Source organism: Falco punctatus, assembly GCF_963210335.1.
Source record: "Falco punctatus genome assembly, chromosome: 20".
Classification (NCBI taxonomy): Eukaryota; Metazoa; Chordata; class Aves; order Falconiformes; family Falconidae; genus Falco; species Falco punctatus.
The window spans coordinates 5,217,100-5,244,309 of NC_137600.1; the positions used below are offsets into that span (position 1 = coordinate 5,217,100).

General features: G+C 63.4%; 2 protein-coding genes across 3 annotated transcripts; one reads left to right on the forward strand and one right to left on the reverse strand.

Moving 5' to 3' along the window:
• The first annotated feature begins 123 nt into the window (after window positions 1-123).
• Window positions 124-22,673, forward strand: ADGRA2 (adhesion G protein-coupled receptor A2). The gene is made up of 19 exons (XM_080370433.1): window positions 124-735; window positions 9,219-9,290; window positions 13,520-13,591; window positions 13,696-13,767; window positions 14,074-14,145; window positions 14,250-14,413; window positions 14,490-14,703; window positions 15,208-15,372; window positions 15,968-16,169; window positions 16,260-16,409; window positions 16,543-16,704; window positions 16,982-17,191; window positions 17,267-17,468; window positions 17,718-17,926; window positions 18,055-18,182; window positions 18,469-18,592; window positions 18,761-18,906; window positions 19,038-19,127; window positions 19,406-22,673. Exons 1-19 carry the CDS (start codon window positions 518-520, stop codon window positions 20,613-20,615), a joined length of 3,882 nt encoding a protein of 1,293 aa, XP_080226559.1. The 5' UTR covers window positions 124-517; the 3' UTR covers window positions 20,616-22,673.
• A 462-nt stretch (window positions 22,674-23,135) lies between these two features.
• On the reverse strand, window positions 23,136-26,866 carry BRF2 (BRF2 general transcription factor IIIB subunit). Of its 2 annotated transcripts, XM_080370435.1 has the most exons (5): window positions 26,664-26,866; window positions 26,119-26,178; window positions 25,670-25,779; window positions 25,458-25,555; window positions 23,136-24,129 (listed from the first exon to the last, which is right to left on the reverse strand). In XM_080370435.1, the coding sequence occupies exons 1-5, from the start codon at window positions 26,815-26,817 to the stop codon at window positions 23,388-23,390; spliced, it is 1,164 nt and encodes a 387-aa protein (XP_080226561.1). In that variant the 5' UTR covers window positions 26,818-26,866; the 3' UTR covers window positions 23,136-23,387. The 2 variants fall into 2 exon arrangements, with proteins under 2 accessions (XP_080226561.1, XP_080226560.1); XM_080370434.1 differs by having other exon boundaries at window positions 25,458-25,779; window positions 26,664-26,864.
• Window positions 26,867-27,210: the final 344 nt, after the last annotated feature.

The window sequence follows — 27,210 nt, forward strand, 5'->3', positions numbered from 1 at the left end:
GCACAGCACCCCGGGCACAGCACCCCCAGGCACAGGACCCCGGGCACAGCACCCCGGGCACAGCACCCCCAGGCACAGCACCCCGGGCACAGCACCCCCAGGCACAGGACCCCGGGCACAGGACCCGCGCCCGTCCCGCGGGGGGCCGCAGCCATCCATCGCGAGGGGCTGCCTGGCCCACGGCGCTCGTGTCCTCGCGGGGTCCCCGCCGGCGCCCGGGGCTCCCGCTCCGCACCGGGGAGGAGCCGGCGCCTCTCGCCCCCCGGCGGGCGCGGGGCTGCAGCTCGGGCTCCCCGGCACCCCGCGGGGTCCCTCTCCCACGCAGGCTGCCGCCCCGGGGGGAGGCGAGCCGGTGCCCGCGGCGGGGCCGGGCCGGGGCGGGCCGGGGCGGGCCGGGGGAGGTGCCAGGGCCGGCGGCGGAGCGCGGCGAGCGGGGGAGGCGGCGCCGCCGGAGCCGCCCCGGGGAGCGGGGCGGCGGCGGGCGCGGAGCCGGAGCCCGGAGCCCGGGGCCGGGGCCATGCGGCGGGCGGCCGCGCTGGTGCTGCTGGCGGCGGCGCTGAGCGGCGGGGCCGCGGCGCGGAGCTGCCCCGCGCAGAGCCTGGGCTGCAAGTGTGCGGCCGAGCGGCCCAAGGCGCCCGGCGGCCCCGCCGCGCCCCGCCGCAGGGTGGTCTGCAGCGGCGGGGGGCTCCCGGCGCCGCCCGAGCCGCGCCTGCTGCCCGACGGCACCGCCACGCTGTGAGTACCGCGCCCCGGGCATCGCCCCCACCCCACGCCCCGGAGCAGGGCATTGCCCCCGAACCCCAGCATCGCTCCCCGGCCCCGGGTACCGCTCCCCCGGGTACAGCTCCCCGGTCCCGTGGCATCGCTCCCCGGGCATGGCCCCGCACCCCCAGGTTGCCCCGGCCGGGAGCCTGCTGCAGCTTGAGAGGGCTGGGAGCCCACGCGTGGGTCACACCGAGCCCACCCCGTGCCGCTTGGTGGCCCCGGGGGAGTGGGAGCAGTGGGGGGACCCCCGCATCGCTCTGTGCCGGCGTCTATCGCTTGGCCGCTGCCTGGGGCTGTGTTCCCACGGGCGGGCAGGTGCTGGGGGGGACGGGGGGCACGGGGTGAAGGCCGGCAGCGTCGGGGAGCCCAGCAGGAGCAGTAACTTCCCTTCATTTAGTAAGTGACTCTGTAGCAACGAAAGCATTGCTGGGTTCTGCGTGACGTTGTTTAAATGGTGTTAAAGCGGGGTGTCGCGGTGGCGAAATGACGGACAGGACCCCGCTGTCCCCACGGTGTGACAGCGGGACAGGTTTAAAGTGTGGATGTGAGCTGGAAATCCAGGAAACGAGCTCCTTCTCCATGCTTCCCTCCACAGCATTTGCTGTCGGAGTGCTGGGGGAGGATGTTTTTGTTTGAAAGTGACTGTTCTCCCTGGAAATATTTGCTGAACAGAGATCAGGAGCCGTAAACGGGTCTTGGGTTTGTGCAAAGCGTCTAAAGCTTCCTCCAAGCTTCCTCCAAGCTTCCTCGTGCCCTCGGTGCTGGGGAGGGTTGGGGTTTCAGCCAGCACGCCTGCTCGCTGCAGCAGCGGGTTGCAGGGTTTATTTATAACTCTGGAGGAGACGTTTGAATTAAAATCTGGTTTTGAGGGCAGGGCGGCAGCGCTGTGCTGGAGGGAACATCGCTTTTGCCCAGAGTGCTGTCCCAGGAGGGTGGCCATGCCTGCCTGCCCACGCAAGTGTGCTCATGGCCTTGGTTCTCCTCCTCCTGCTCCTCGGGTGGGTTTTGTTGGGTGCTGTGGAGGACTGGGGCTGCGCAGGACTGGGCTGTGGGCTGCCGTGCTCCTCACCCCGTCTGCTCTCACGTGCTTGAACCCGCTCGGTCGCCTTGCTGCTCATGTGCTGGAGTCGCTGCTATTTCTAAGCATCTCTTGGTTCCCCGTGTGCTGTGCCGCTCGCTGAGAAGGGTCTTAGTTTTGGGGTGGCAATGTTGTTAAAATGGGGTGGCTGCGATGCTGCCATCCCCCGTGTGGAGTGTGGCTGTGACACAGCCTGCGCTGTGTGGGTGCCACGAGCAGGGTCTGAAGTGTGATGGTCATATTAAAAGCATGAATCAAACCAGAGTAACAGCACCAACGTGTGTCCTGGCCTCCCCTTGGTGGGGGCTGCAGGGCTGGTGGAGGCTGGGCCCTCCAGTCGCACTCATCCCTTGGGTGGGCTTTACTCTTCGTTTCTTTCCTCCTTCGGTCCTTTCTTGTACGTCAGCCCCTTGCAAATACTTGTAGGGACGCTTGAGTCCTTTGTCAATTTGTATTTGGGAAAAGCGTCTGGTTAGTTGCCTGCTCTGGTGCTTTCTCCAGCGTGAGCGAGTGTAAACTGCAACGTTGAGCACAAGTCGAGCCCCATGCAGCCCTGAGCTGGCGGAGCAGCCAAGGTGGGCTGTGCCTGGTGGGACAGGGGAGTTTGGAGCAGTCTGTGCTGGGGCTGGCTCCTTGGAGAGGCTAGAATGACCGTGCAGAAGCATTAGGGCATTACACGATCCCACTAAAACGTGACATGAAACCTACAGGCGTAGGCAGAAACCTACAAATATGCGGTGACCCTGGGCTCTGCTCTCGCGCAGTAAACATGATTTATTCTAAACCCTTTCCAGATGGAACAATCAAAACCAGAGGCTCCAGCTTCGGGAGCGTCTCCTGGAACCGCTGGGGTGTGGGCAGGGAGCGGAGGAGCCAGCAGGGCCCGGGCACGTGGCAAGGGCTGCACGTGCCTCGGGGGACACCCCGCTCCGGACAACCACATTTTGAGCCCAGCGGGTGAGCTGGTTCTGAGCAGGGCTCCATGGCGTGCCCCGGGGATGCTCAGGTCCCCGCTGTGCCCTAGGGATGCTCAGGTCCCCGTTGTGCCCTAGGGGTGCTCTGGTCCCCGCTGTGCCCCAGGGATGCTCAGCATCACCGTTGCCCCAGTCGCAGGAAACGCGTGGTGTGTTTTGTGCAGAGCAACGGCTTAAAAGCAGAGCCTGTTCCAGTCCTCGTCCGGGCCGCCGGGGAAGCAGGCATGAAGCAGGCATGCGTTAGCGCTAACACTGTGCGTGGGGGAGGCTCTTCCCAGAAGCTGCCGGTGCAGGAGGGCTGCTGCCTCCGCTACCGCTCCGGCCGCCCGGGCGATGGCTGGGGACACGCGGGTGGCAGGAGGAGGTCGGGCAGCCGGAGGGGGTCTGCCGCCGTGTGGGTCTCTCACCCTGGCTCTCGTTTGGCTTTTTCCCACACTCTTGGTTTACTTCTTTATTTATCTTTAATTATTAGGCCTGCGCTAAGGAATCCTAGGCTGCATCCGCGGCAGCTGCTGCTTATTTACCCCCTGTGCCTGAGAAATGCTTGCTGGCATCGCAGCCTGCAGAGGGGCAGAGCAGGGGACAGGGGTGGCGGCGGCGCTGGGGACCTGCCCTGCAGCCAGCACTGGGCTCAGCCACGGTGTCCCGGGGGACGTGGCGGTTTCTCACAGGGAGCCGTCTGCCGGAGCCATGGCTCCCTTCCTCCTCCCTCGGCCCCTCGAAGGGATCAGGGATCGCTGCTTTGGGAGGGAGCCGAGGCAGTGGCCACAGATGTGGAGCTGCAGGAAATAACTCCATGTGGGGAAGCCGCGGTGGCAGGGAACAGCCCCGGCGTGGCCACGGGTGCTGGGAACCAGCGGTCGTGCTCTGTCCTGGTGGTGGGTGTGATGCCAGGGGCTGTGGTGCTGGAGCTCCTGGAGCTGTGGGATGGTGGCGGGACAGGGGGATGGAGCGCTTTGGTTCTTGCCTAAATACCCACAGCCATCCCAGCCGCATCCCGACGGTCTTTGGTCCTACTTGAGAACCTCGTGCCGTGGGGAGACCTGCGGCTGGCGGGCACGGAGTGGCCTGCCAGGACCGGGGCAGGCAGAAGCACTGCCTTCAGTGCGGAGCAGGCGCAGGGAGCCAGCACGGGGACATGCGTGGGGTCTGGTGAGCAGGATGATGCTCATAGGGATGTGACAGCCCCATGCAAGCCCAGCAGATGGTACGAAGCATGTGCTCTCTGACACCTGCACCGTTTTATACCTAGAGGTTAATTCTTGGCCCCGGCTCATTTTGGGGAGGAAGGAGTGATGCCAGCCTTAATGCGTGGGGTTGTTACCCCTCTTTAACTCGTAGCCCTGCAGAGCTCGCCTGGCTGCAGCTGTCCCAGCAGAGCTTGCACCGCCGCAGCCTGGGGTCTTCCCCAGCCTCTCCATCATGATCCAGCTTCCCAGGACTGTGGTCTTCCCATGGCTTGAGGTCAGGGATTTGGCACCTCTTGGGGACATCCCTGCAGCATGGCTGCGAGGTGCCGGGGCTCTGGGCTCTGCAGACGTGTAGTAACAAGGCTTTAATTCCCTCCCCCTCCAGCTGACCCCTGTGCTAATCGCCTAATGGAAAAAGCACTGTATCCCTAACGAGACCCAGATAGCCGCGCCGGCCGTGGCCAGCCCCACTGTCACACGGGCGGGAGCCCAAACCTCTTCCAGATGTGGAATCCCCACACAGGCCTCATTTATGTGCACAGCTTGATTGCACTGAAATTACAGATTGTCTGCAGGGAATAGAGGGCTTTGACTTATGACCAATTTCCAGTTCTACTTGAACTCCCCTCTCCAAGGCTGGTCTATCCTGGGCCCTGCAGATGGTTTCTTTCTCAAACCTTTTTCAGCTTTCTATTTGTTATTTATTAGGCTGCAGCTCCGGCAGGTTTGGTTTTTCTGGGGGCTGTGGGGTCACAGTGCTGCCCGGTGCATCGGAGCATCCCGGCTCTGCTGCCCCGTGCTGGCTCTGGAGGTTTCGCCCTCTCTCCGGGGCTTATTTTTCCTGTGCTAACAAAAGCATAGGGTTGGAACAATAATTTTCACCATCCGAAATAGCCCGGCGTGACGTGAGGCTGGAGGCAACGCCCCGGGGCACATCGTGGGGAGGGGAAGAGCTACCCACCCCCCACCACCCCCACCCCGTGCCCAAACAAAGTGGGAAGGGGGAGCCCCCTGCCAGGTCCGGGGGTCTCCAGCCCTGTTGGGCTGGAAGCTGCAAGGTCCCCCCCGGGATGCTGCCACCTCCAGAGCCCCTCCTGGTGCCGGAGCCCTCGGCCACCTCTTGCCAGCTCCGGGGCCTCTCTTTTCCTAAAACCCCTCTGCAAACCAGTGAGCTGTGCTCGGGGCGCAGTCTGCACCGTATCTGCTGCGAGCATATGCTTTGAATTAATGCACTTGGAGAGCAAAGCATAGCCAGCCTCCCCACCCCCACAGCCCCCCCCACCCCCCCCTTATTAACCTCTGCGCCGCTGCCTTTCCCCTGCGGCCCGTGCTGAGGAGCCACCGTCTCCCCGCGTCCTTTTTTGGTTGGGTCCAGAGGAAGTTTATTGTTTCAGCAGCCCAGTTTCTGGAGCCCTTATTTATCCAAGTGGATTCCAGCACGCTTGAAAAAACAATCGTTTTTTTCGCTTTTGGCTCCTCTTTTTGAGATGAAAAAAAGGAAGGAGAAGGGATGGCTCCATCTCCCTGCCTGCAGCCTCGTGGGGTCTGAGCCCCGAGGACAGCCCTGTGCGGGTGGGTGGGAGCAAGGGTGCTGCACCCCTTCCAAGGCTGTATCCCCCTGGGATGGGAGGATGCTCCCTGGGGGGCTCCTGCCCGGCCACCCCCATTCCCACCACACATCCCCCTGTCGTTTCCGTTTGACTCGACGCTCTGGTCCTTAATCCCTGCATTGTCCAGAGAGACTTTTCCAGCCATCGCTCAATTAGCCGATTATTGTCCCAGCAGCAGGGCTGTCCCTGGCAGGCGACGGGAGCCACCCGCCTGCCCACGCACTGTGATACCAGAGGGTCTCGGGCTGACTGGGTGGGCTGCAGGCACCGTTTTGGTTGGGAGGATGCTCTTGGGCGTGAGGGTGGTTAGGCACCAAGGGCTGGGGGTGTGCACGGGGTCCCCAGCCCTTCCCACCGCCCTGTGCTGGGCACATTGCTCCGAGCCTGGGGCAGGGGGTACCTCTTGCCGGGACGTTGCCAGTGCTGCTGAGGTGAGGAGTCCCAGCCTGGGCTGGAGCCAAGGCACAGCCGAGCAGCGGCTCTGGAGGAGCACAGCTGTGCTTTCATGGCCTGCCAAGCCTGCGGATGGCTGGGACATGGGGGCACCGCATTCCCTCTGCACCCCCAGCCCCACACAGACCTCAGGGAGTATCCGGAGAGCTGCCGTGACCCCAGACCGGCATGCTCCCCAGCCTGCCCGTGGCAACAGCCACCTTGGCCACGGCAAGCCAGGGCGATTGCGGGGCAGCAGCGGGGTTTGCGTCCAGCCCCCCATCCCCTTTCCCCCCCAGTCGATCTCCCCTCCCAGCTGAGAACAAGAACAGGGGCAGCCCTTGGGCTCTGAAATCCAGCCAAGGGGTTCAGGTCCGGTCCCACGTGCCGAGGACGGGGTCCTAATGAGGGGTCCTGTTGCCCCAGTGGGGCTTGGGGGCTGCTCGCCTGTGACCCCCCTGTGCTGGGTTGGGGTGGCCTCTCAGGGACACTTACTTTGTTGTATTTTAGGGTTTCTCAGTAAATTTTCTGTAAGGGGATAGTGCCAGAGACCTGCACACGACTCTGCTGCCTGCGGACGCACGGGAACGGAAAGTCCCGTGGAGCCTGATGAGAACTTCCTGGAAAAAAAACAAAACAGAAAAATTTTTGGAACAAAATATCCATAAAACTAGAGAAAACAAAATATAACCGTGTTTGAGGATGTGAGTTGTAACAGGGGAACGTGACCCGGCTGGCTTCTACAAGGCAGGGAAAAGAAGAGCCAGGATCGCTACCCAGAAAATGTTTTATGAGGGAGAGAACTTTCAGTCAAGTCGTTGCTGTCCGTGCAGTTTTGGTGTGCCAAACACTCCTTTTGGTCAGGGACCTCTTTTCCTTAAGGAAAGGGAAACCAGACTCCAAGCACGGCACGGGTGGGCAGTGCCAGTGGCTCAGGGTGCCCCCGCACCATGTCAGGGTCCCAGCCATTCCTGCGCTCCCCGATGGCTGGTCCCAAGGGGCTGGTGGCTCCAGGGGTGGCTTTGCCCTGAATCCCACGAGGAGGGCACCCTGTGGCTGCTTTCCCGGCCGTCGGCGGGTGGGTTGCTGGCCCGGCTGCCTGGCTGCAGATCACAGGGGAGGCTGATCCCATCGGGGCGCGGGATGCTGCCTTTTAAGGCGGGGAGCGCTGGTTTTATGGCAGAGATGCAGATGGTCCCAGGGGTCCGCGAACAAAGCGAGCATCCCCGGCACCGGGGCTCAGTCCTGGGGGGTGGCAGGGGACTGCGCTCCCAGCTGGGTGCAGCTCTCCAGCACTGGCCTCCGGTGCAGGCAGCTGCCTGCTCTCTGCCCACTGTGCTGGTGGCACGTCTGTGGTTGTCTCCCTCTGCCCTGGGAGGCTCCAGCATGGCCGGGTCCGGCTCGCCCAGGGTGCCTGGCTCATCTCTGCCCAGAGGCTGCATGTGTCCTTGGTCATGCCACGGACCCCCTGGCACTGTGGGCCGGGAGGTCTGAGACCGGGGTCTCATGCAGTTGTCCATTTTCTGCACTTGCAGCTCATGCAGCCCCAAGGGCTGTTGTGGCAGGGTCCATCATGCTTCCCTGAGGCAGGGGGTTCTGCTTGCCCTAGCTCTAGCAGGGAGCCCCCGAGGTCCCCCCATGCGCGCGCAGCCTGCGAAGGCTTTGCCGGGTTGTGAAATCTGCTGCTGCTGGAATTAAAACCTTCTGGAGCCATTGGGGCCGGTATGGCCTCGAGCAACAGTCCCTGCCGGCACTGTGATGGGGAATCGAGGTGCGCCGTGGGGCTGCCGTGCCCCAGAGCCGGGGAGCAATGCGGGAAGCACCCCTGCTGCCCCCAGCTCCGGGCAGGGTCCCAGGGCTGCTGTTGGCCAGCACCAGTGCTTGGTGCTGAGGTGAGCCCAGCCCTGCCAAAGCGTGGTCCCCGCAGGGAGGAAAGGGCGAGACGTGGCCCCGGCTGTGGCAGCTCCGGCCGTCGGCGTGTGGAAGCAATTTGCAGGCTGTCGGGGCTGCCGGACGCTTCCGATCCCCGCTGCCAGCCGGGTCGCAGGGCCCCGCGGCCACGGCGGTGCCCGGTGGCAGCTCCTCATTAGCACAGGATGCGGCCCAGGACGGGGGTGCTGCATCGCCTGCCCCCCTCCCCACCAGCCACCCCCGCTGCAGCGCAGCCCCCGTGCGGGGTCCCGATCCCACCCGCTGCTGGGGCAGCCCCGGCGCGGGAGCCTGGCCAGGGAGAGCCGAGCGATGCCGACGGATGCTGCAGGCCGGTGTTGGAGGGGATGGAGCTCTGCAGCACACAGCCACCATTCAGCCCGGCGGCAGAGCCCGCCCGTGTGTAAACAGCCCCGGCTCCGGCCCTCAATGAGCCCTTTTTTCCCCTCGCCTCGCCCCTGGCCAGGGCTCCAGGGTGCCCTCTCGGCCCCCGCTGCTGCCTGCCCCCACTCTGCTTTTGGGTCACGTTTGCCAGCGGGAACGTTGCCGGTGCCCACGCGTCCGCCTGGGAGTTCCAGGGAAGCACCTCTGGTCCCCAGAGCCATCTCCTGTCCCCAGGCTGCGGTCTGGCTCTGCTAATTGCTACTGATGTGCTTTAATGAGCTCCTGGCTGAATTGTCGGATGCTTGTGCCCCCCTCCCTCTCCTGTCACCTCACAAGGGCCCCTTTGGTCAGGAAAGCTCTTTATTTTGGGATAAAATCCCAGTGCTGGGAGGCCCCCAGGATGGCTGCAATGCAGTGACTGGAGGGGATCAGGCTGGTGGGGGGCAAGAGCTGGGGGTGCCGCGGGGTCCTCACCTGGCTGCAGGTCCTCAGGGTGCCTCTCGGTGCAGTTGCTGGGCTGGGGAACTCGTTGCCCACACATGCAGCTCCTTACACCCAGGCCAAGGTACAGGAGCGACACCCCAAGAGCCAGCACGGTCCCAGGCGCCTCCATCCTGGTGCTGCCATACACATGGACCATGGCATGGCATCCCAGCACAGGTGTCACATCCCCTGTCCCCACCTGGCCATGCAAGCCTGTCCTTGGGACTTCACCATCACCACCTCGGCGGCACAACTGGGGCTGCCGCTTCTTGCCATCCCTGTTCCCCCTCCAGCCCCGCAGGTCGCCGGGACATGGACCTCCTGCCCAGCAGGTTGAGTAACAGGGCTGCCTTTCCCTCTGCTCTTCCCACAGGCTGCTGAGTAACAACAAGATCACCGTGCTGGAGAATGGCTCTTTCTTCGGGCTGTGGGCTCTGGAGAAGCTGTGAGTGCCCGGTGGGCGGCTGGGGGGTCGGGGCTGGAGGGGCGCACAGCAGCGCGGTGCCGGCAGGGCTTCCATGGGTGCGAGTGGGGCCGGTGCGGGCAGCACTGCACAGGTCCTGCTCCTGATGCCGCTGCCGGCTGCTGCGGCAGGGCCGGCACTGGGGCACAGGGTTGGCTGCTGGCACCCACGGCATCCCAGGGACCCCGGGAGCTGTGCCGGGGCAGGAGGCACCGGGGGGGCCACGCTCCGTGAGGGCCGGTATGAAAAGCAACATTGTCCCCCCGAACAAAGTCAACTTTCTTATCTCTTCATGAAAGGCATCTCTATGGAGGGAGCTGTAATAAGGGGAGATTTATGGCCCCCATATGGGTTTGATCTGTAGGTATGCAGGAATGGGGACCGGCGCACTGAGGGCGTTTTGTTCCCCGCCACGGCCCCGTGAGGGTCTCACGCATTCCTGCGCCAAGCGGGGCTGAGCGGGCTCCCGCTGCGGGATGCTGCCCCGTTGGGATGGTGGCCCAGCTGCTGGTGGGCCTCTGTGCTGGGCATCATCTGCGGCACGTGGTGCTGGCACCAGGGCTGCAGTTGTGGGGTCCCCTGCCACTGGGCGGTGGGTCCCTGCCCCGCAGCGCCTGGCCTGGTATTTTCCCACAGGGCATGGCTCTGGATGCAGAGGGGCAGGGGGCGGGTGGCAGGGGCAGCAGGGAGGTGCGGGCAGCAGAGGATGCAGGCAGGGCAGGCAGCACACAGGGCTTGGGGACCCACCAGGGCAGGTGCTGCCAGTGCCACCCTGCAGCCGCACCACTGCATCTGGTCAGTGGCGGGTCTGAGGAGGGTTAGAGCCCTGCCAGGGGTTTGGCACAGCCCCACAACAATGGCCCTACCGGCTGGGGGGCTCACGGGGGCTCCCCAGGGGCAGCGGGACCCACACCACCTGCGTTTCATTAGCCCCAACAAGGAAGCGTTTATTAACGTGGGTCTTGTTCGAGTTACACTGTGTGCACCTGCCCCAGTCTGCAGCAGAGCCCAGCTGCTCCGGAGGCGACGGGGGCTGCAGGGCAGGGGGTGCACAGTGCCCGCTCGTGGCATCACTCTGGAGCATGCAGCGCCCGGTGGGTGCCATCCTCTTCTGGGCAGCGCTGGGGGCACAGTGCTGTGCATGGGGTACACGGTGTTGAGCGGGGTGCATGGCACTGCAGTTGGGGTGCGTGGCGCTGCGGTGTGGCACAGGCATGCCAGAGCGTTCAGTGCCTGGTGCTGGGGCTGGTTTGGGATTTTAAAGGCGTGGAAGTCCCTGAGGGGCTGTTTTCGGGGTGAGCAGGAAGCAGTCACCCTGGGGACCCTGGGTCCCTGCAGTCCCGCTTGGCTGAGTCCTCCCAGCACGGTTCCAAGGCGTGGGGTCACCTCCTCCTGCTCCCAGCTCCGAGCTCTCATTAACGGGAGGGATTAACATGCACACGGGCAGGGAGCAGCTGGGGCCGCCGCGGGTGCCGCGCTCCCAGGAATGGCAGCATCAGAGCTGGGGGGCTGGCACCTTGGGGGGGACCATGGCTTTGTAGCCCCCAGGGTCCCTGGAAAAGTCTCTGTGCTCTGGGAGTGCTGTCACCCCATGTCACCTCCCGCTCACCTCTGCTGTGCCGAAACCGTGCGCGGGTTGGAGAGGGAGCACCAGCACGTCGGGGGGGGCCGTGGGCAGCGCTCCCCCATCCCGGGCCAGCCAGCATCGCGCTGTGCCGCGCCTGATTGCTCTCGACATGAGCCATAATTGTTTTCATCGGGTCGGTTTGGGGCCGCGGTGCAGACGTGCCCCATGGAGGGACAGTGCTGGCACGGTGGGGACATGGTGGGGGGCTGCGGAGCCCCTTGTTTCTTGTCCTGGGGCTCATGGGGTCCCTGCCTGCCCACCATGGGTGCTTTGGTGTCCCAACAAGAAGGGGGGAAACCTGTTCCCAGGGTCTCAGTGGTGTGCAGGGTGCCCCCACGGACCACCACCCCTCCAGGCTTGCAGCTTGGCATTTCTGGTGATTTGTAGCGGCGTAATGAGATTAATGAGTCTGAGCAGGACCGGTATGCAGCCAGGGCGGCCACGCTCATTAGCGCAGCCCCGCTTGGGAACGTCCTGCCCTCCACTGGGGCCAGTGCCCCCTCCTTGGGTCTGTGGGCTGCCACGGGGCTCAGCCGGGTGACAGTGGCGGCGATGGAGTCTGTCCACCCGCCCGTCTACACCAGGCTGCGGTGGGTGCTTGTGTGCACAGGGGTGCTTGTGTGGCTGTGGGCTCAGCCCCGGGGTGCTGGGCTCCTTGCGGCCGCACCGGGCTGGATCAGGCCCTCTGTGCCAGGGTTTGCTGCGTGCATTGCGGCTCGCTGCTTCAGGGAAGGAGGCAGTTGGTTTGCAGTGTCCCCATGTGCGCATGGTGGCAGGGGGGTCCCCATGTACATGTGGCAGTGGGGGGTCCTCATGCACACGTGGCGCTGTGCCGCTGCTGGCTCTCGTGCCTGCAGCATGTCACCCTACCAGGGCAGGGGGAGGAGGGGGCTCGGCACCGGCGGAAACGCGAAGGCAAACAACCGCAGTGCGGAGAGAAGAGCCTTATCATAAATCAGCAGCAGCAGCCCCGGGCCCCTGGCCAGCGGGGAGGAAGTGACTGAGCGAGGAAGGCTCCCCGCAGCGCCAGGCGTGGGCTGGCCGTGCGCCCCCGGGGCCCAGCATGGTCCCCGGTGGGTCCCATCCCTGGCCGGTGGTCCCTGGAAGCCCCCAGCCCCCAGGCCAGAGCCTGCGGCGCTGAGTTTTGGCAGTTGACGTTTTGGTTGCTGCGGGCTGTGCGAGGGGTGTGTGCCAGGGGGTGTCTGAGGGGCTGGGGGTCCTTGGGATCTCTGGCTGGGCCCTGGCAGGGAGCGGGGGTGGGGCTGGTGGTCGCCATTGGTGTGTCTGGGTGGGTGTTTGCGGGGCGGCTGCTGGTGCGGTGGGTGACGGTGCAGGTGACGGTGCAGGTGACGGTGCAGGTGAGCGGAGCTGTTCCTTCAGCACCGGCGCTCACCTGGCCCCAGTGCACCCCTGCCCGCACCCTGCCCGCACCCTGCCCGCACCCCCTGTCGGGGCACCCGGCCATCGGAGCTGCCAGGACCCCTTTTCCCTGTTGAGGGAGGCCGGCATGGGCAGTTGGTGCAGCAGCCAAGCGGGGCTGGGATGATGCCGGCCGGGAAGGCATCACATCGTGTTTCCCTTCCCTGGGGTCCACCACAGGGCCGTGTCCCCCTGCCGCGAGCCCTGCCCATTTGGGGTCAGCAGGGGACCTGTCGAAGTCACTGGAGTGAGTTTTGGTCTGGGAGCAAAGCACGTCCATGCGTTTGCAGTGTGCAGGCAGCGCCGCCCGGGTTCCCTCTCCCTCCCCTCGTGTCTCACCGGTGTGACCCCCATGCCTGCCTGCACCCCCAGGTCTGCCGGAAGGGTTTGCACCGCTCCCCCGTCCTGCGCACCAGCTTGTGGCCTTCAGACGGGGGCTGTGGTTCATGGGTGTCCCCAGGGCCGCACGTGGAGCAGCAGGCGATCCGGCAACGAGCACCGTGGAGACTGCTATAAATAAACACGGCATTGCCATATGGATCCCATTTCCTCTCCCGGCCAGCGTCAGTGCTCGGCAGGAACCACCTCGCCGGTCCCAGGGCTGGATGGAGCAGCCGATGCCACCGGCGCACCCCACCGTGCCAGCAGCCACCCCACACCCCACACCGGCACACGCCTCTGATTAGATACGTGCCTCCCATCAGGCTAATAACCCAAATGAGCTTCCTGAGGGCTGCAGAGCCCTTCTGGGGCCGTGCTGGCAATTGCGATGGGCTCTTATCCCGCATGCAGGAGATAACCCGCCGGGATATGGCTGCTCCAGAAACAATGTACAGGAGGGGACGGTGGCCACCACCAGCGTGCATGGGCATGCGATGCTCCACAGCGCGCCAGGGCGTGCAGAGGGGCTGGCATCCCCCCCTGAGCAGCAGGGAGCCTCACACCTTCCCTGCGCCCTTTGGAGAGATAACGAGCGGGAAATGGGATGGAAAGCTGCTAATGAGGCTCTTGCAGGGGAGTTTCCAGCACCTGGGGCGGCTGAGGAACCCATGCGTGGGAGATGGGAGCTGGGGGTGGATCGGGGTGCGCTCATGCCCTCGGCCCCACAGCGCTGTGTCTCCTGCAGACAAGGCTCCCCCCAAGCTCTGTGTCTGTCTGCCTGCAGGGACCTGAAGAACAACCTGATCAGCACGGTCCAGCCGGGCGCCTTCCTTGGCCTCCCCGAGCTGAAACGTCTGTAAGTGCCAGTGCAGCCCCCGCAGGGAGCCTGGGACCAGCCCAGGGGGGAGCGGGGACAGCGGGGCGTCCCCAGCCCTGATGGCCCCTCCGCTTGCCTTGCAGGGACCTCTCCAACAACCGCATTGGGTGCCTGAGTGCCAGCGTCTTCCAGGGGCTCCCCAACCTGCTCAGGCTGTAAGTAGCTCCCTGGGGATGCCCTGGCCAGCCCTGTTCCCTGGCTCACAAGGAGCCCCCGGGGCTGTCCCCTGCCCTGGGGCATCGCTGGCAGTTTTGCATCCCAAGGCTCTCCCTATGCCCAAGGATGCCGCCTACCCTTTGCCTCCGCCCAGCGTGGGGGCTCGTCAGGCTGTGGCTACCCCATGCCCACCCTCGGCCGGTGCCGTGGTGGAGTGTACAGGCACAGCGAGGGGCCTGGGAGGTGTTCCCTCTCCCAGCAGGTCCCCGGTCCCCTCCACGCCACCCTTCTCTCCTGTCCTGCAGGAACATGTCTGGGAACATCTTCTCCAGCCTCCCGCCCGGCGTCTTCAACGAGCTCCCCTCCCTGAAAGTCGTGTGAGTTTGTGCCCCAGGATTTCAACAGCCAGGGGGGCCCTGCCAGAGGGTCTCGGGGCTGATGGCATGACCCCGCGGGCACCCCGTGACACCGGCCCTTGCAGGGACTTTGCCACTGAGTACCTGACGTGCGACTGCAACCTGCGCTGGGTGCTGCCCTGGGCTCGCAACCGCTCGGCGCAGATCTCGGAGCGGACGGCGTGCGTCTACCCCCGGCACCTCCACGCCTTCCCACTGCGCAGCGCGCGGGAGAGCCAGCTCCGCTGCGGTGAGCCGGGGCCGGGGCGGGGGCGGCGGCGGCAGGCGGGGGCGCGGGCTCACCCGGCCGGCTGTGTCCCCCGCAGCGGGCGCCCCGGAGCTGCACACCCACCACCTCATCCCATCGCTGCGCCAGGTGGTTTTCCAGGGCGACCGGCTGCCCTTCCAGTGCACCGCCACCTACTTGGACAACAGCACCCAGATCCGATGGTACCACAACCGTGAGCCGGTGGAGGAGGACGAGCGGACGGGTGTCATCGTGGAGGAGAGCCTGATCCATGACTGCACCTTCATCACCAGGTTGGCGATGGGGACAAGGATGGAGATGGGGAAGGGACAGAGATGGGAACAGGGATGCGATGGAGATAGAGATGGGAACAGGGATGGAGATGGGATGGGGACAGGGATGGAGATGAGATGAGGACAGGGATGGAGATGGGATGGGGACAGGGATGGAGATGGGATGGGGACAGGGATGGAGATGGGATGGGGACAGGGATGGAGATGAGATGAGGAGGACAGGGATGGAGATGAGATGGGGATGTAGATGAGATGGGGACATAATGGGGATGGGGATGGAGATGAGGTGGGGATGATGGTGGAAACAACACGAGGATGGGGACAGGCACTCATGGCTACAGGACTTGCTGGTTTTTGGGTACCAAGTGCCATGGGTGGGATGCCAAATGTGAGCACCTTCTGTGCTTGGTGGTGTGTGTCCTCATGCCCCCAAGCTTGAGGGACCGCTGTGGCGGGTTCCCGTGGGGCAGGCCTTCCGTGCCAGCCTGTCCCCTCTGCCCACAGCGAGCTCATCCTCTCCAACATCCACATCTCTGCCAACGGCGAGTGGGAGTGTGCCGTCTCCACCTCCCAGGGCAACGTCAGCAAGAAGGTGGAGATCGTGGTGCTGGAGACCTCCGCATCCTACTGCCCTGCTGAGCGGGTCACCAACAACCGCGGGGACTTCAGGTAGGGGCCAGCAGTGGTGTGGCCATGGGCCAGGTGCCACGTCAGGACAGGGAGTGCACGTGGTGTGTGCCACGTACAGCGTGAGCGGTGTGTGCCGGGGCGGGGGGCTCGCCGCAGGTGACCGGCAGTCTGGTAGCGATTAGCGGCCGCAGGGAGCACGAGCTCTTTTGAAGGGCTTCCCGTGCCGGCGGCGCAGCCTGGCTCCAGCAGCAGAGGTGTTGGAATTTCTCTGGCACGAGACAAAAGGCTCCGGGCGCCCGCCGTAACCCCGGTGGGGCCGTTATGAATATAAATTACTGGTACAGTCAATGTGGCTTAAATTAGTGGTGCCCCTCCATCGCCCACTGCTTTCCTCTGTGCTGTGCTAAGCCGAGCGGGATTTGGGATTGGAGGGGGCAGCGGCAGCTTTTTGGGGAGCATCACCCCCGGTCCCTGCAGAGCCAAGGGGGGGCAGGGGCTTGTTGCGGGGGTTTGGGGGCTGCGGTGCCCGTGGGCCGTGGCGTGGTGCTGGGTGGGGTCTGCACGGGGAGAGCAGGCTGGGGAGGGGGCTGCTGGTGGCAGGTGCCCCATGGTCACCGTGTGCCTGCGCCCGCAGGTGGCCCCGCACCCTGGCAGGCATCACCGCCTACCAGCCCTGCCTGCAGTACCCCTTCGCCACGGGGCCGGCGGGCGCAGGTGCGGCGGCGGAGAAGCAGGCATGGCGGCGCTGCGACCGCACCGGGCGCTGGGAGGAGGGTGACTACTCCCACTGCCTCTACACCAATGACATCACCCGCGTCCTCTACACCTTTGTGCTGGTGAGCCGGGGACCGGGGGGGGCTCGGCTGTGCCCAGGGGGCTGGTGCAGCCGGTGACCGTCACCCCACCGTGGCCGTGCCGCTCTGCAGATGCCCATCAATGCCTCCAATGCCCTGACCCTGGCTCACCAGCTCCGCGTCTACACGGCCGAGGCAGCCAACTTCTCGGACATGGTTGATGTCCTCTACGTGGCACAAATGATAGAGAAATTTATCGGCTACGTGGACCAGATCAAGCAGGTAACGAGCGCTGCTCCTGTCTCCTGGTTGCCCCAGCCCTGCCGGGTGTTTTTGCGGTGGAAAAGCATGAAATGGGGTTTTTGCTGCTGGGGACAGCAGTAGCTCTTTGTGGAGCCGCTCACTGTCCTCGCAGCTGACGGACGTGATTGTGGAGATGGCCAGCAACATCATGCTGGTGGACGACCACATCCTGTGGATGTCGCAGAAGGAGGAGAAGGCTTGCACCAGCATCGTCCGCTCCCTGGAGAAAATTGCCGCCCACACGCTCAGCAGCAACTCCCAGCACATGGCGGTGGTGAGTGGGGGGCAAAGGGGGGGCTGCCTGGAGGTGGGGGGCTGAAGAGGGAGGAGGAGCTGTTGGGTTGGCTTTCCGCTTGTGCTAGGGGGTCTCTGCCCACGCTGGGTCTCTCTGGCCATTGCCAGGGGTCTCTCTGGCCATGCTGGGGGTCTCTGGCCACACTAGACGTCTCTGCCCAGGCTGGGAGTCTCTCTGGAAGTGCCAGGGGTCTCTGCCCATGCCAGGGGTCTCTGGCCATGCCAGGGCTGATGCCCTGCGGTGCTGTGCCTGGCAGAACTCACGCAACATCGCCTTCGAGGCGTACGTGGTGAAGCCTGAGAGCTACGTGGGGCTGAGCTGCGTGGCTTTCCAGCGGCGGGACGGGGTCCTCGCCGGGCGTCCCCCTCCAGCCGAGCGCGGGGCCGAGCCCATGCCCGACCAGCAGCTGAGGCTGCGCTGCACCACGGGACGCCCCAACGTCTCCCTGACCAGCTTCCACATCAAGGTACGGGTATGCCAGGGGCCGGGCAGGTGCTGGGGTGGGCTCAGCCCCTGCTCACCAGTGACCGTCTGCCCGCAGAACAGCATCGCCCTGGCTTCCATCCAGCTGCCACCCAGCCTCTTCGCCAGCCCCGTCCCGGCTGCGCCGCTGGCCGACTGCAAGCTCCAGCTGCTGGTCTTCCGCAATGGCAAGCTCTTCTGCAGCACCGGCAACTCCTCCCGCTTGGCTGATGACGGCAAACGCCGCAGCGTGGCCACACCAGTCATCTACGCCGGGACCTGTAAGGGCTGCATGTCTGGGGGGCTTGGGGTGCCCTGTGTGGGGCTTTTCTTGGGGGATGGAGCTCCGTGGGGCTCCCTGGGGTGTTGCCCTGGTGCTCCTGCAGTGCGAAGCCATCCCTGGGGGTCCTCGGCGAGGTGGCAACGTGCCCATGGGATGCAGTATGGGGGTCCCCCGTGTCCAGCCCCTTTTGGGGTGCAGGTGGAGGGGTGGCTCATGTCCTGCTGACCAGGTTTCTCCGTTGCTGCAGATGGCTGCGGAGTGGGAAACCTGTCAGAGCCGGTGGCCGTGTCACTGCGGCACCCTGGGGAGGGTGCAGACCCAGTGGCTGCATACTGGAACTTCGAGGTGCTGGAGGGCATGGGGGGCTGGAGCGCCGAGGGCTGCCAGCTGGCCGCCCGCGAGCCCAACGTCACCTCCCTGCACTGCCGGCACCTCAGCAACGTGGCTGTGCTCATGGTAGGTGGGGTGAGCAATGGGTTGGGGTCCTTGCCCGAGGGGTGCGGAGCCTGGGGGCTGCGGGCAGGTGGTGCGGAGGGATGGGGACGGGTGGTGCAGGGCCTGACGGGCTGTGCTGGGCTGCGCAGGAGCTGAGCGGTTTCCCCAGCGAGGCGCGAGGTGCCGTGGAGGTGCTGCACCCGGCCATGTACACCTGCACGGCCATCCTGCTGCTCTGCCTCTTCACCACCATCATCACCTACATCGTCAACCACGGGTGAGCGGGCGCCTTGGCGCTGGCCTCGGCCGCGCGGTGGCTGGAGGGGCTGCACCTGGGTGGTGTCTCCGGGCAGCTGGAGCAGCTTATGTGTACACTTACGTGTACGGCTTCTCTGTCAGGCCTGCTCCGTTGCCTGGCCGGGGCAGGCTGTGTCAGAGCATCCCTCCGGAGCAGCGGGGGCAGGATGGGCGCTGCGGGAGCTGTGGCTCTCGCGTGCTGTAAATAACTGTCCCGCTCGGGGCTGGGCAGGAGCTCATGGGTGCCCGCTGTGCCTCTCTCCCAGCACCATTCTCATCCCGCGGAAGGGCTGGCACATGCTGCTTAACCTCTGCTTCCACATCGCCATGACGGCCGCCGTCTTTGCCGGAGGCATCACCCTCACCGGCTACCTGATTGTGTGCCAAGCGGTAGGTACCGGGGGCGAGGGGAGGGCCCCTGCGCCCTGCTGCCGCCCCCAGGGCCGCTGAGCCTGGCACAGTGAGGTGTCACCCTGCCAAGACCCACAGGATGGTGACGGCGGGGACGCAGCCGTGCCTGCAGCACCCGCCTGCCCACCCATTGCCCCTCTCCTGCAGGTCGGCATCATCCTGCACTACTCCTCCCTCTCCACCCTGCTGTGGATGGCAGTGAAGGCCAGAGTGCTCTACAAGGAGGCGACCTGGAAGGCACCGCAGCAGCCAGATGGGGACATGTCCCAGCCAGCCCCCAGCCCCATGCTACGGTACAAACACCCCTTCCCCGTGGGGGGAACGGGGAGCTGGGGGGGCTTCCTCTGCCCTACAAGCCCGTCCTGCCCGTGGCTGTGCCGAGGGCTCACTGCAGGCGTGCGGTGACGCTGTCTCCCCCGTGCAGGTTCTACTTGATCGCTGGTGGGATCCCCCTCATCATCTGCGGGATCACGGCGGCCGTCAACATCCACAACTACCATGACAACAACCCATAGTAAGTGCCTTTGCTCAACCGTGCCTTCCTCCCCAAACAGGCAGCCTCCCTTCACCGGGGCATGGGAACTGGCAGCACCAGGACTCTGGGCAAGCTGGGGCAAGACTGGTGAGATTTGTCCCAAAAGTATCCATATGTTGGGGAAAAACCCCAGCCAGGCAGCCAGCAGGCCTCCGCAGAGCCCGTGCCATTGCGGCCAGGGTGCTGAGCATCGCAGCACCACAACACATGCGCAGGCACCCGGGTCTGCTCATCAGCGCTCCTTTCCTCCCGCACAGCTGCTGGCTGGTGTGGCGGCCCAGCCTGGGGGCTTTCTACGTCCCTGTGGCTTTCATCTTGCTCGTCACCTGGATTTACTTCCTCTGCGCCGGGCTCAGCCTCCAGTGCCGACCGTCACGCCGGAAAGATGTCCCCGAGCCACTGGAGCCACCGCCGCAGCTGGGGGGTGCCAGTGACCTCCTGACAGACTCCGGGTCCATCTCCGTCACGCTGAACTCGGGGCCACCCTGCCCTGAGACAGATGGCATCTACTCTCTGCAGGTGCAATTCTGGGCGCTGGTGACCACCCACGCCTTGTACATCGCCCTGTGGACATTCGGCGCCATGGCCGTGTCCCAGCGCTGGTACCTGAACATTGTCTTCAGCTGCCTCTACGGCGTCACCGCCGTGGCGCTGGGACTCTTCATCTTCATCCACCACTGCATCCGGCGCCGGGACGTCCTCAGCTCCTGGTTCTCCTGCTGCCCCTCCTACAGGAACGCGCTGCCCATGCAGGCGTACGTCCACCCTGGGCTGGTGCCGGAGGATGGCTCGCAGGTCTTCATCGGCTGCGACCCAGAGGCGGCTCGCTCCAGTGCCTCCTCCTCCTCACCCAGCAGCGCCGGCTCGGCCGGGGGCCGCTGCAAGCTCACCAACCTGCAGGTAGCCCAGAGCCAGGCGGACGCCCACCCAGCCACCTGCCCGGAGCCGGACACCGCCGACAGCAGGACGGCCAGTGCTGGCAGGCACGCCAGCAACCTCCACGGCCGCAGGAACCACCGCGGCAGAACTAAGCAGTGCCGGGACGGGAAGCACCACCGCTTGAAAATGCTGCGGGGCCCCTCCTCGGAGCATCCCTCCAGCGAGAGCGGGAGCCTCCACAACAGCCACTCTGAGAGCTATCACAGCAGCAGGAACAGCCCCATCAGCAGTGGCCGCGGGGGGCCGCGGGCCCCCCAGGACGGGGAGATGGCACCCAGCCACTCAGAAGGCAGCGACGGTGGACGGCGGGCACCCGACTTCGCCGAGGCTCGCCGGAGGAGCGCCAGCAGGGACAACCTGCGGCAAGCCAGCGCAGCCGAGAAGGAGGCGAAGCGCCGGTCCTACCCACTCAACGTGGCCAGCCACAACGGCGGCCTCAAGGGCAGCAAGTACGACGTCAACCTGGCCAGTGCCGACAGCGTGGCCGGCATGAAGACAGGCCTCTGGAAGAGCGAAACCACCGTGTAAAGGTGGGGAAGGACTGGATGGCCACAGCGCCGCAGCATTTTCCTTCGGGAGCCGTGGCTGGAGCCGCTCGGGGCAGCCGTGAGGTGACACTGTGGGAATCACCACGTGCACTAGTGGGGCTGGGGGCTCCAGCTCACCCCGGGTGGAGGGTGATGCCAGGCCCACCCATCCCCCCGAGGAGGGTCAAAGCTTCCCGCAGCGGTGCCGGGGCCCCCAGGCGAAAGGCAATCCTTGCTCTCCAGCAGCCTGAATTGCAGCTGTACCTTAACGGCTCCTGCATGTCACTTGAGACTGATCCTAAATACTATTTTATAATATACAGAGGAAACAAATGTCTATTTTTCAAAGCTATATTATTGAATGTATATATGTATAGACAGATCAGTAAGTGATGAGAGTGCCTCGTTACCGACCAGTGTTCTCCAGGAGCGGGTGCTCTGGCAATAGCCCGCTTGTGCCACGACTGCAATACTCCCGCTGAGGGGACCACACCAAGTGCCCTTTATGTACAGGCACCGTAGCACCGATGTTCGTGCGACCCCAGCCTGAGCAAGCTGCTGCTGGGCAAGCCAGAGAGCAGCTTCTCCGTCTGGAATGTTTTTACATGCAAAAGTTTTTATCCGTTTGTGTTAAGATGCCAGCGTTTAGCCCCGTGGGTTAGGCGGCTGCCAAAGCAAAAGCCATATTGCAAAGCAAGCACAAGGTAAAAGGAGCCTCAGCTCCAAGGTGAGGTGATTGTCTGCACTGTGTTAATGCCAGACACTAAAATCCCAGCCAGGAAAGGCTCCCAAGCCCTCGGAGGCATAAGCTATGCAATGGGGTGGGCTGGCGGAGCTGTGCCGCTGCCAGAGCCGAGACTGACCCTTTCTGCCAAAGTACCAAAGAGCCGAGCCGTGGGCAGAGACCCAAAGCAGGCCCTTGTCCTCAGCCCAGGGATGCGCACTCAGAAAGTACCCGGGTTTGCTCTTAGGAAGGTGGAGAAACCCCCCACCCCCAGCTACTGGCCTCGCACTCGTGTAAGATGAGAGGAAAGCACCAGGGAGCAGGGGCCATCCCTGGTCAAGTGGGAGATAGATGACAATTAATTAGGGAACTTCCTTGGGCGGTTCACATGATGCATTCAAAGGGCTGGAACTTGGATAAGCACTTATTTTTCCCACTTTAAAAACAAGTCTCCCCCCTTTTTTTCTAGCACGCAGGTAAAACAGCCATGCTGCAGACAGCAGCAGGGTCTGGGAGCCATCCGCTGCCAGATCTCGAAGGTTTCCCAAAAGGAGAGGAGGCTGCTTACCTTGGAGCCGGGCAAGGAGCACCCCATCCCTATGCTGGTACAGGGCAGCACACTGGACCAGGGCTGTATTGCACCCCTTGTCCAGCGCTGAGCCCAGCTGACGCCAACCCCAGCCCTAAAAGTAACGGTGGGATGGGAGCCTGCTACCTCCCCTGCCCTTCCCAGCCTCCCTGGGCCTCCATTTTCTCCTGCGTGCAAATGAGTTTAATTAATAATATAGCTACCTCCCAAGGGGTTGCGAGGACCAGGCAGGAACGGGGAGCCAGAAACCGGTGGAAGGAAAAGCACTTAGCAGATCTGTCTCACCTTCAGCCACCCTCGGGGAACCCTCGCCCCGCAGGGCTGGGGCACCCCAGGGTGTAACACGGCTCTGCCTCTCCCTGCCTGCCTCCACGTCTCTGCCCGACCGATGGCTTAAGCCATGTTTCATCGCGCCTGGTATTTAATAAATTTAAATCCTTATTGTCAATATCACAGCCTACACGGTCTTGCTGATGCTGAGTTGTTATATACGCTTGCTGCACTGTGACAGTATTATATAAAAAAGCTTTGTATTATTAATTACACTTTTTTTTTTTTTTTTTGTCTGTTTACATTACAAGCAAATGACATATCAACAGAGAGCTTCTTGCAATATACGTGGGGGAGGGAGGGGAAAGTATGCCAAAGAAATGTCTTTAAAGGGGTCTTCTTGCATTTTTATATAAATAGAATGTTTCTAGCAGATATGTTTTGTTTAATATATTAAAGATTTGCCAGTCTGCCAAGATCTACTGTTATTCCTCGCAGAATTTGCACTCAAATACAACAGCTCGCCAGGCACAGAGAGGGCACCGCCTCACTGAGCGAGCCACGCTGCCGAGAACAACCAGCAGCACTGGCCACACACAGCCCAAAGCCTTTGCCACCCTACCCAGCAGCCTCACAGCCCTTAGTTAACCGAGACAGGTTAGTTTTCTCTCAGCAAATTAACATTCTCCTTGACCCTCACAAAGCCATTCTGCCCAAGGAGGAGAAGCACAAGAAGGTGAGACCACCCCGGAAAAGCCGGAGCAACACCGCAGAAAACCAGCATCAGCGAAGGTGCTGGAGCCCTTCCCCCAGGCGTCGGCACCTTGCTGTACAGCCACGGGCTCAATGGACTCGCGTGTGATGCTTTCCTGCAACACCGGGACACACCGAAACATGTTTTACCAGAGGCTGCAATGAGAAAGAATCCAGAAGCCAGCCCTGGCACGGGTGCTTTCATTTCTAACAGAAGCGTAACACAACCCAAAACACCATAAAAAGCCCCATTTTGGTCCAGAACATGAAAGAGGACATAGCCCGCTCCCCCGCCACAACCCTGCTCCTGTGGGCAACCGTCCCTGCAGTGTCATGGCTCTGTCACCGAGGGGTTTCACGCTTTTGGTCCCACAGTCCCTGCAGCCCTGGTGTCTTCGGCAGCACCGTCCTTTGCAAGGCGCCAGAGACGAGCATCTTCACAACCAGGCCTTGGCCTTCCTGAAGGCCTGGATCTCCTCCGGGCCCCGCAGGTACTGCTCGATTTCGCTGTCGGAGATGGGCTCGTCGCCAGTGATGGCAGAGTCTGAAGCGCTCAGGGCTGCCGTCCGCAGTCTCTTCCTTGGATTGATAAGGCAGGGCGGCAGCAAGGGCCTCGGGCTGTCCTCACACTGGCGTTTCCTTTCCAAGGGACAGCCCTCCTCCTGCACTGCCCCGCCTGCTGCTGCAGGAGAGCCGGCGGTCCCCTTGCCCAGGGACCCCTCGCCCAGGGACCCCTTGCCTGGGTCTGAGGCATGCTGCTCCTCCTCGTCCTCCAGGGAGAAGGCATTTTTCAGCAGGAAAATTCGGTGTTGCAGCAGGTCCCCAATGTGCTTGACCACAGTTTTCTTGTCCATGTTAAACATCCTCAGCCAGGCGAGCTGGGAGGCCATTCTCAGGAGGATGTCAAGAAGCTCCTTCAGCCGCAGGTGCGCCGGTGGCGGCAGATCAACGCCCGCCAGCTTGCAGAACCTTGCGAAGGTGCAGGCAAGGCGGGCGGCAGGCTGCAGTGACTGCCAGGACAGGAAAGCCGCAGCCATGACGATGGGAACAGGGTGCCGGCCGGTGACCAGCCACGTCTCGCTGGCCAGCTCCACAATCTGCATCGTGCGGGTGACCATCATCTCCTTGTCTTCCACAAACGGGGCAGGGATGTCGGTCGCGTGCTGGAACAGCCGAAAGCTGGAAGAGTAAATAGAATGTTGTTAGTGTCGTGGTTTAACCCTGGCCAGCAACCAAGCACCACGCAGCCGCTCACTCGCTCCCCTCTCAGTGGGATGCAGGAGAATTGGGGAAAAGGTAAAACTTGTGGGTTGAGGTAAGGACAGGGGGGTTTATACATATATATATATGTATAAAATGATTATAATAACAACTATAATGAAAAGGAGAGAGAAAGAGAGAGGAATAAAACCCAAATGGAAAAACAAAAACCCCAGGTGATGCACAATCTGCTCATCCCCTGCTGAGCGATGCCCAGAGGAATAAAACCCAAACGGAAAAACAAAAACCCCAGGTGATGCACAATCTGCTCACCCCCTGCTAAGCGATGCCCAGCCTGGCCCCCAGCAGTGACTGGCCGGCCCCAGCCAACTCCCCCTGGTTCATACGCTGAGCGTGAGGGTCTGTGGTATGGAATATCCCTTTGGCTAGTTCAGGTCAGCTGTCCCAGCCGTGTCCCCTCCCGATTCCCCATGTCCCTCCAGCCCTCTCACTGACAGGGTCCAAGAAACTAGAAAGCCCTTGACTTAGTATTGACATCGCCCAGCAAGGACCAAACCCATCAGTGTGCTCTCAGCGTTGCGCTCACACCAAACCCAAAGCGCAGCACCGCACCAGCTACAAGGACAAAAATAACTCTCACCCAGCCAAAGCCGGGCCAGGGAAGCCACATCACACAGCACCGCAGTAATCCAGCTTGACACGGGAGCCGGCTGCAGTAAGAGCAAACATACCCTGCGACGGGCTTCTGCTCGTGTTACCTAGTGCCTCACTGCCCTCTCCAAACTGAGGAGAAAAGGGGCAGGAAGAGTCACAGCCCAGATTGTGACAAGGGAGGCAAAAAAGCCGTCACGGTCTGTACAAACCCTAGCACAGAGGCGAGCCGTTCCACCCAGCAAACACCGCTCCAGCTGACCTCCACCCCTGGGCTACCCTGTTGTACTATGATCGCTGGATGGAGCAAGAACCTGGTTAAGTTTGTCATTCAAGGGACAACAAATTTTTACTCCCAGATCACAAACTTTAGATGCTGCTGCACCAGTACTGCCACCCAGCCCAGTGGTAGATGTTCCCCCCTTAGCACGCAAGACCACGAATGGACCAAGGGAACACTCTTCCAGATGATCTGGTTTTGCCTTAGTGCACTCAGCAACGTGCCTGTGTAATAGCACAGGTCACCCTCTCTGTCCTTGTGGACTTCTGCCCTGGCCACAGCTGCGTTTCAGCAGCTTTTCCACCCACCAGTGTCCAACACAGGACTCTGAAATGGCTGAAAGAGGCTCAGTTACCTGTTCAGGTGTGTCTTCACCAGGTCTGCCAGGCTCAGGGCCGGCACAGACAGCCCAAGCTCTTTCTGAAGGCTCAGGTAGACACTGGCAAACAGCTCCTGCTTCGCATAAAGGAGAGAGCAGATTGTCCCCATCATCAAGGGCCAGTTGTGCTGTCGACAAGTCACAAAGACGCAGCAGCCCCCCAGGAGCTCCTTCTTCTCCAGACTGACCAGGTGGAAGGAGGGGTGCTGGAGAGCTCTCTGGAAGTATGACACTGCCGTTTCCTCAAACACCGTTGGGAGCTGGAGGACTTTACAGAGATCCTGGACCCGCTTGATCCCTGTGAAAAGACACTGCCCTTAAAGATCAGCTCAAGCACCTTCTGATACATACCTCTCCTCAATGTCACAGCACAGCCAGCCTTCACCCAGCCCCAGGAAAAGGTGCGAGAGCAGCTCAGCTCCGGCAGCAGAAGAACGTCTCCCATGTCCCTCAGTGCAGGTGAGACAGTTTGCTGAAGGCCGGCAACAGCTGGATGCAGAGCCAACTGCCTTCTCCACGGTCTACGGCCAGCTCCCAAGGCTCTGACCATGTTGGAGTGCACCGGGAACACATTAAACAGCTGGGAGAAGCAGCTGGAGGGGACAGGTGCGAAGGCAGGCGGACGGCATGCTCTCACCTCGCTGCAGGCAGCGGCTCAGCTGCTCCTTCTGGCCGGTGCTCTGGGAATACGCCACCTCTGAAAAACAGCCACTGTTAGAGCCGGGAGCCCCACAGAGGCCTTTAGAGTAGAAAGACCCCTAAGACCCCCGAGCTCAGCTGTACTGGGCCTGGAGGCAGCCGGAAAAGTGCTGCTGGCCCAGCCCCACAGGAAAAAGCCGTGCTGCTTGGCCAGGGGACTTGGCCAGGGGACGTGGCCGGTGCAATCCCGGCAGCGCTGCACAGCCCCCTACGGCCCCCCACATACCCCTGTGGTCCCGCACAGCCCTCCCCGGCCCTACACAGACCCCCCAGACACACACAGAGTCCCCCCACGGCCCCGCACATCCCCCCCACGGCCTTGCATAGCCCTCCACATCCCCCCCACAGTCTCCCACAGCCCCCCCCGGCTCCCCCCATTCCCGCGCAGCCTCCCACAGGCCCCCAGAACTCCCTCACATCCCCTCAAAGCCCCCTACGGCCCCCCACGGCCCCCGCACATCCCCGGGCCGGGCCCCCCCGCACCTCGCAGGTGCTCCTCCTCGGTGTAGGTGGTGGTGAGCAGCCCCTCGGCCAGGACGCAGCCGCAGGCGGCGCAGACCAGCTGCTGCTGCGCGTAATGCGCATCCTCCACCAGCGCCTCCGACCCGCAGGCCGGGCAGCTTCCCCGCGCCGCCATGGCCGAACCGCCCCGCCCACCCCGCAGCCCGCCTATCACCGCGCCGCCCGCCCATCGCCGCCCCACCCACCCCGCCGCCCGCCAATCGCCGCGCCGCCCGCCCATCGCCGCCCCGCCCGCCCCGCAGCCCGCCTATCGCCGCGCCGCTCGCGGTCCGTCCCGCCGCCCGGACCCCGCAGGCCGCGTTCCCGCGTTCCGGGTGCCGCCGCGTTCCCCCGGCCAGTTCCCGCTTCCCCCCGCTTCTACCGCCGCCTCCAGCCCCGGGGCGGGTGCTGAGCGGCTCCTCGGCGCTTCAATCTGTCGGGAGGGCCCTGAGGCCGGCCTCCGGTTCTGTTCACGGGGCAGGGGGTCCCGCACCGCGCTGTCTGCTCCCCGGCGCCGCCAGCTCCACCT

What these genes read in the sequence shown, in the direction of transcription:
- ADGRA2 (XM_080370433.1), top strand. Translation starts at nt 518, where the DNA reads ATGCGGCGGGCGGCCGCGCTGGTGCTGCTGGCGGCGGCGCTGAGCGGC. An exon ending in TGACCAGCTTCCACATCAAG is followed by an intron (nt 17,192 to 17,266) that starts GTACGGGTATGC and finishes GTCTGCCCGCAG; the next exon opens with AACAGCATCGCCCTGGCTTC. An exon ending in ACCTACATCGTCAACCACGG is followed by an intron (nt 18,183 to 18,468) that starts GTGAGCGGGCGC and finishes CCTCTCTCCCAG; the next exon opens with CACCATTCTCATCCCGCGGA.
- BRF2 (XM_080370434.1), bottom strand. Translation starts at nt 26,817, where the DNA reads ATGGCGGCGCGGGGAAGCTGCCCGGCCTGCGGGTCGGAGGCGCTGGTG. An exon ending in CGAGGAGGAGCACCTGCGAG is followed by an intron (nt 26,179 to 26,663) that starts GTGCGGGGGGGC and finishes GCTGTTTTTCAG; the next exon opens with AGGTGGCGTATTCCCAGAGC. An exon ending in GAGCCGCTGCCTGCAGCGAG is followed by an intron (nt 25,780 to 26,118) that starts GTGAGAGCATGC and finishes GTCTTTTCACAG; the next exon opens with GGATCAAGCGGGTCCAGGAT.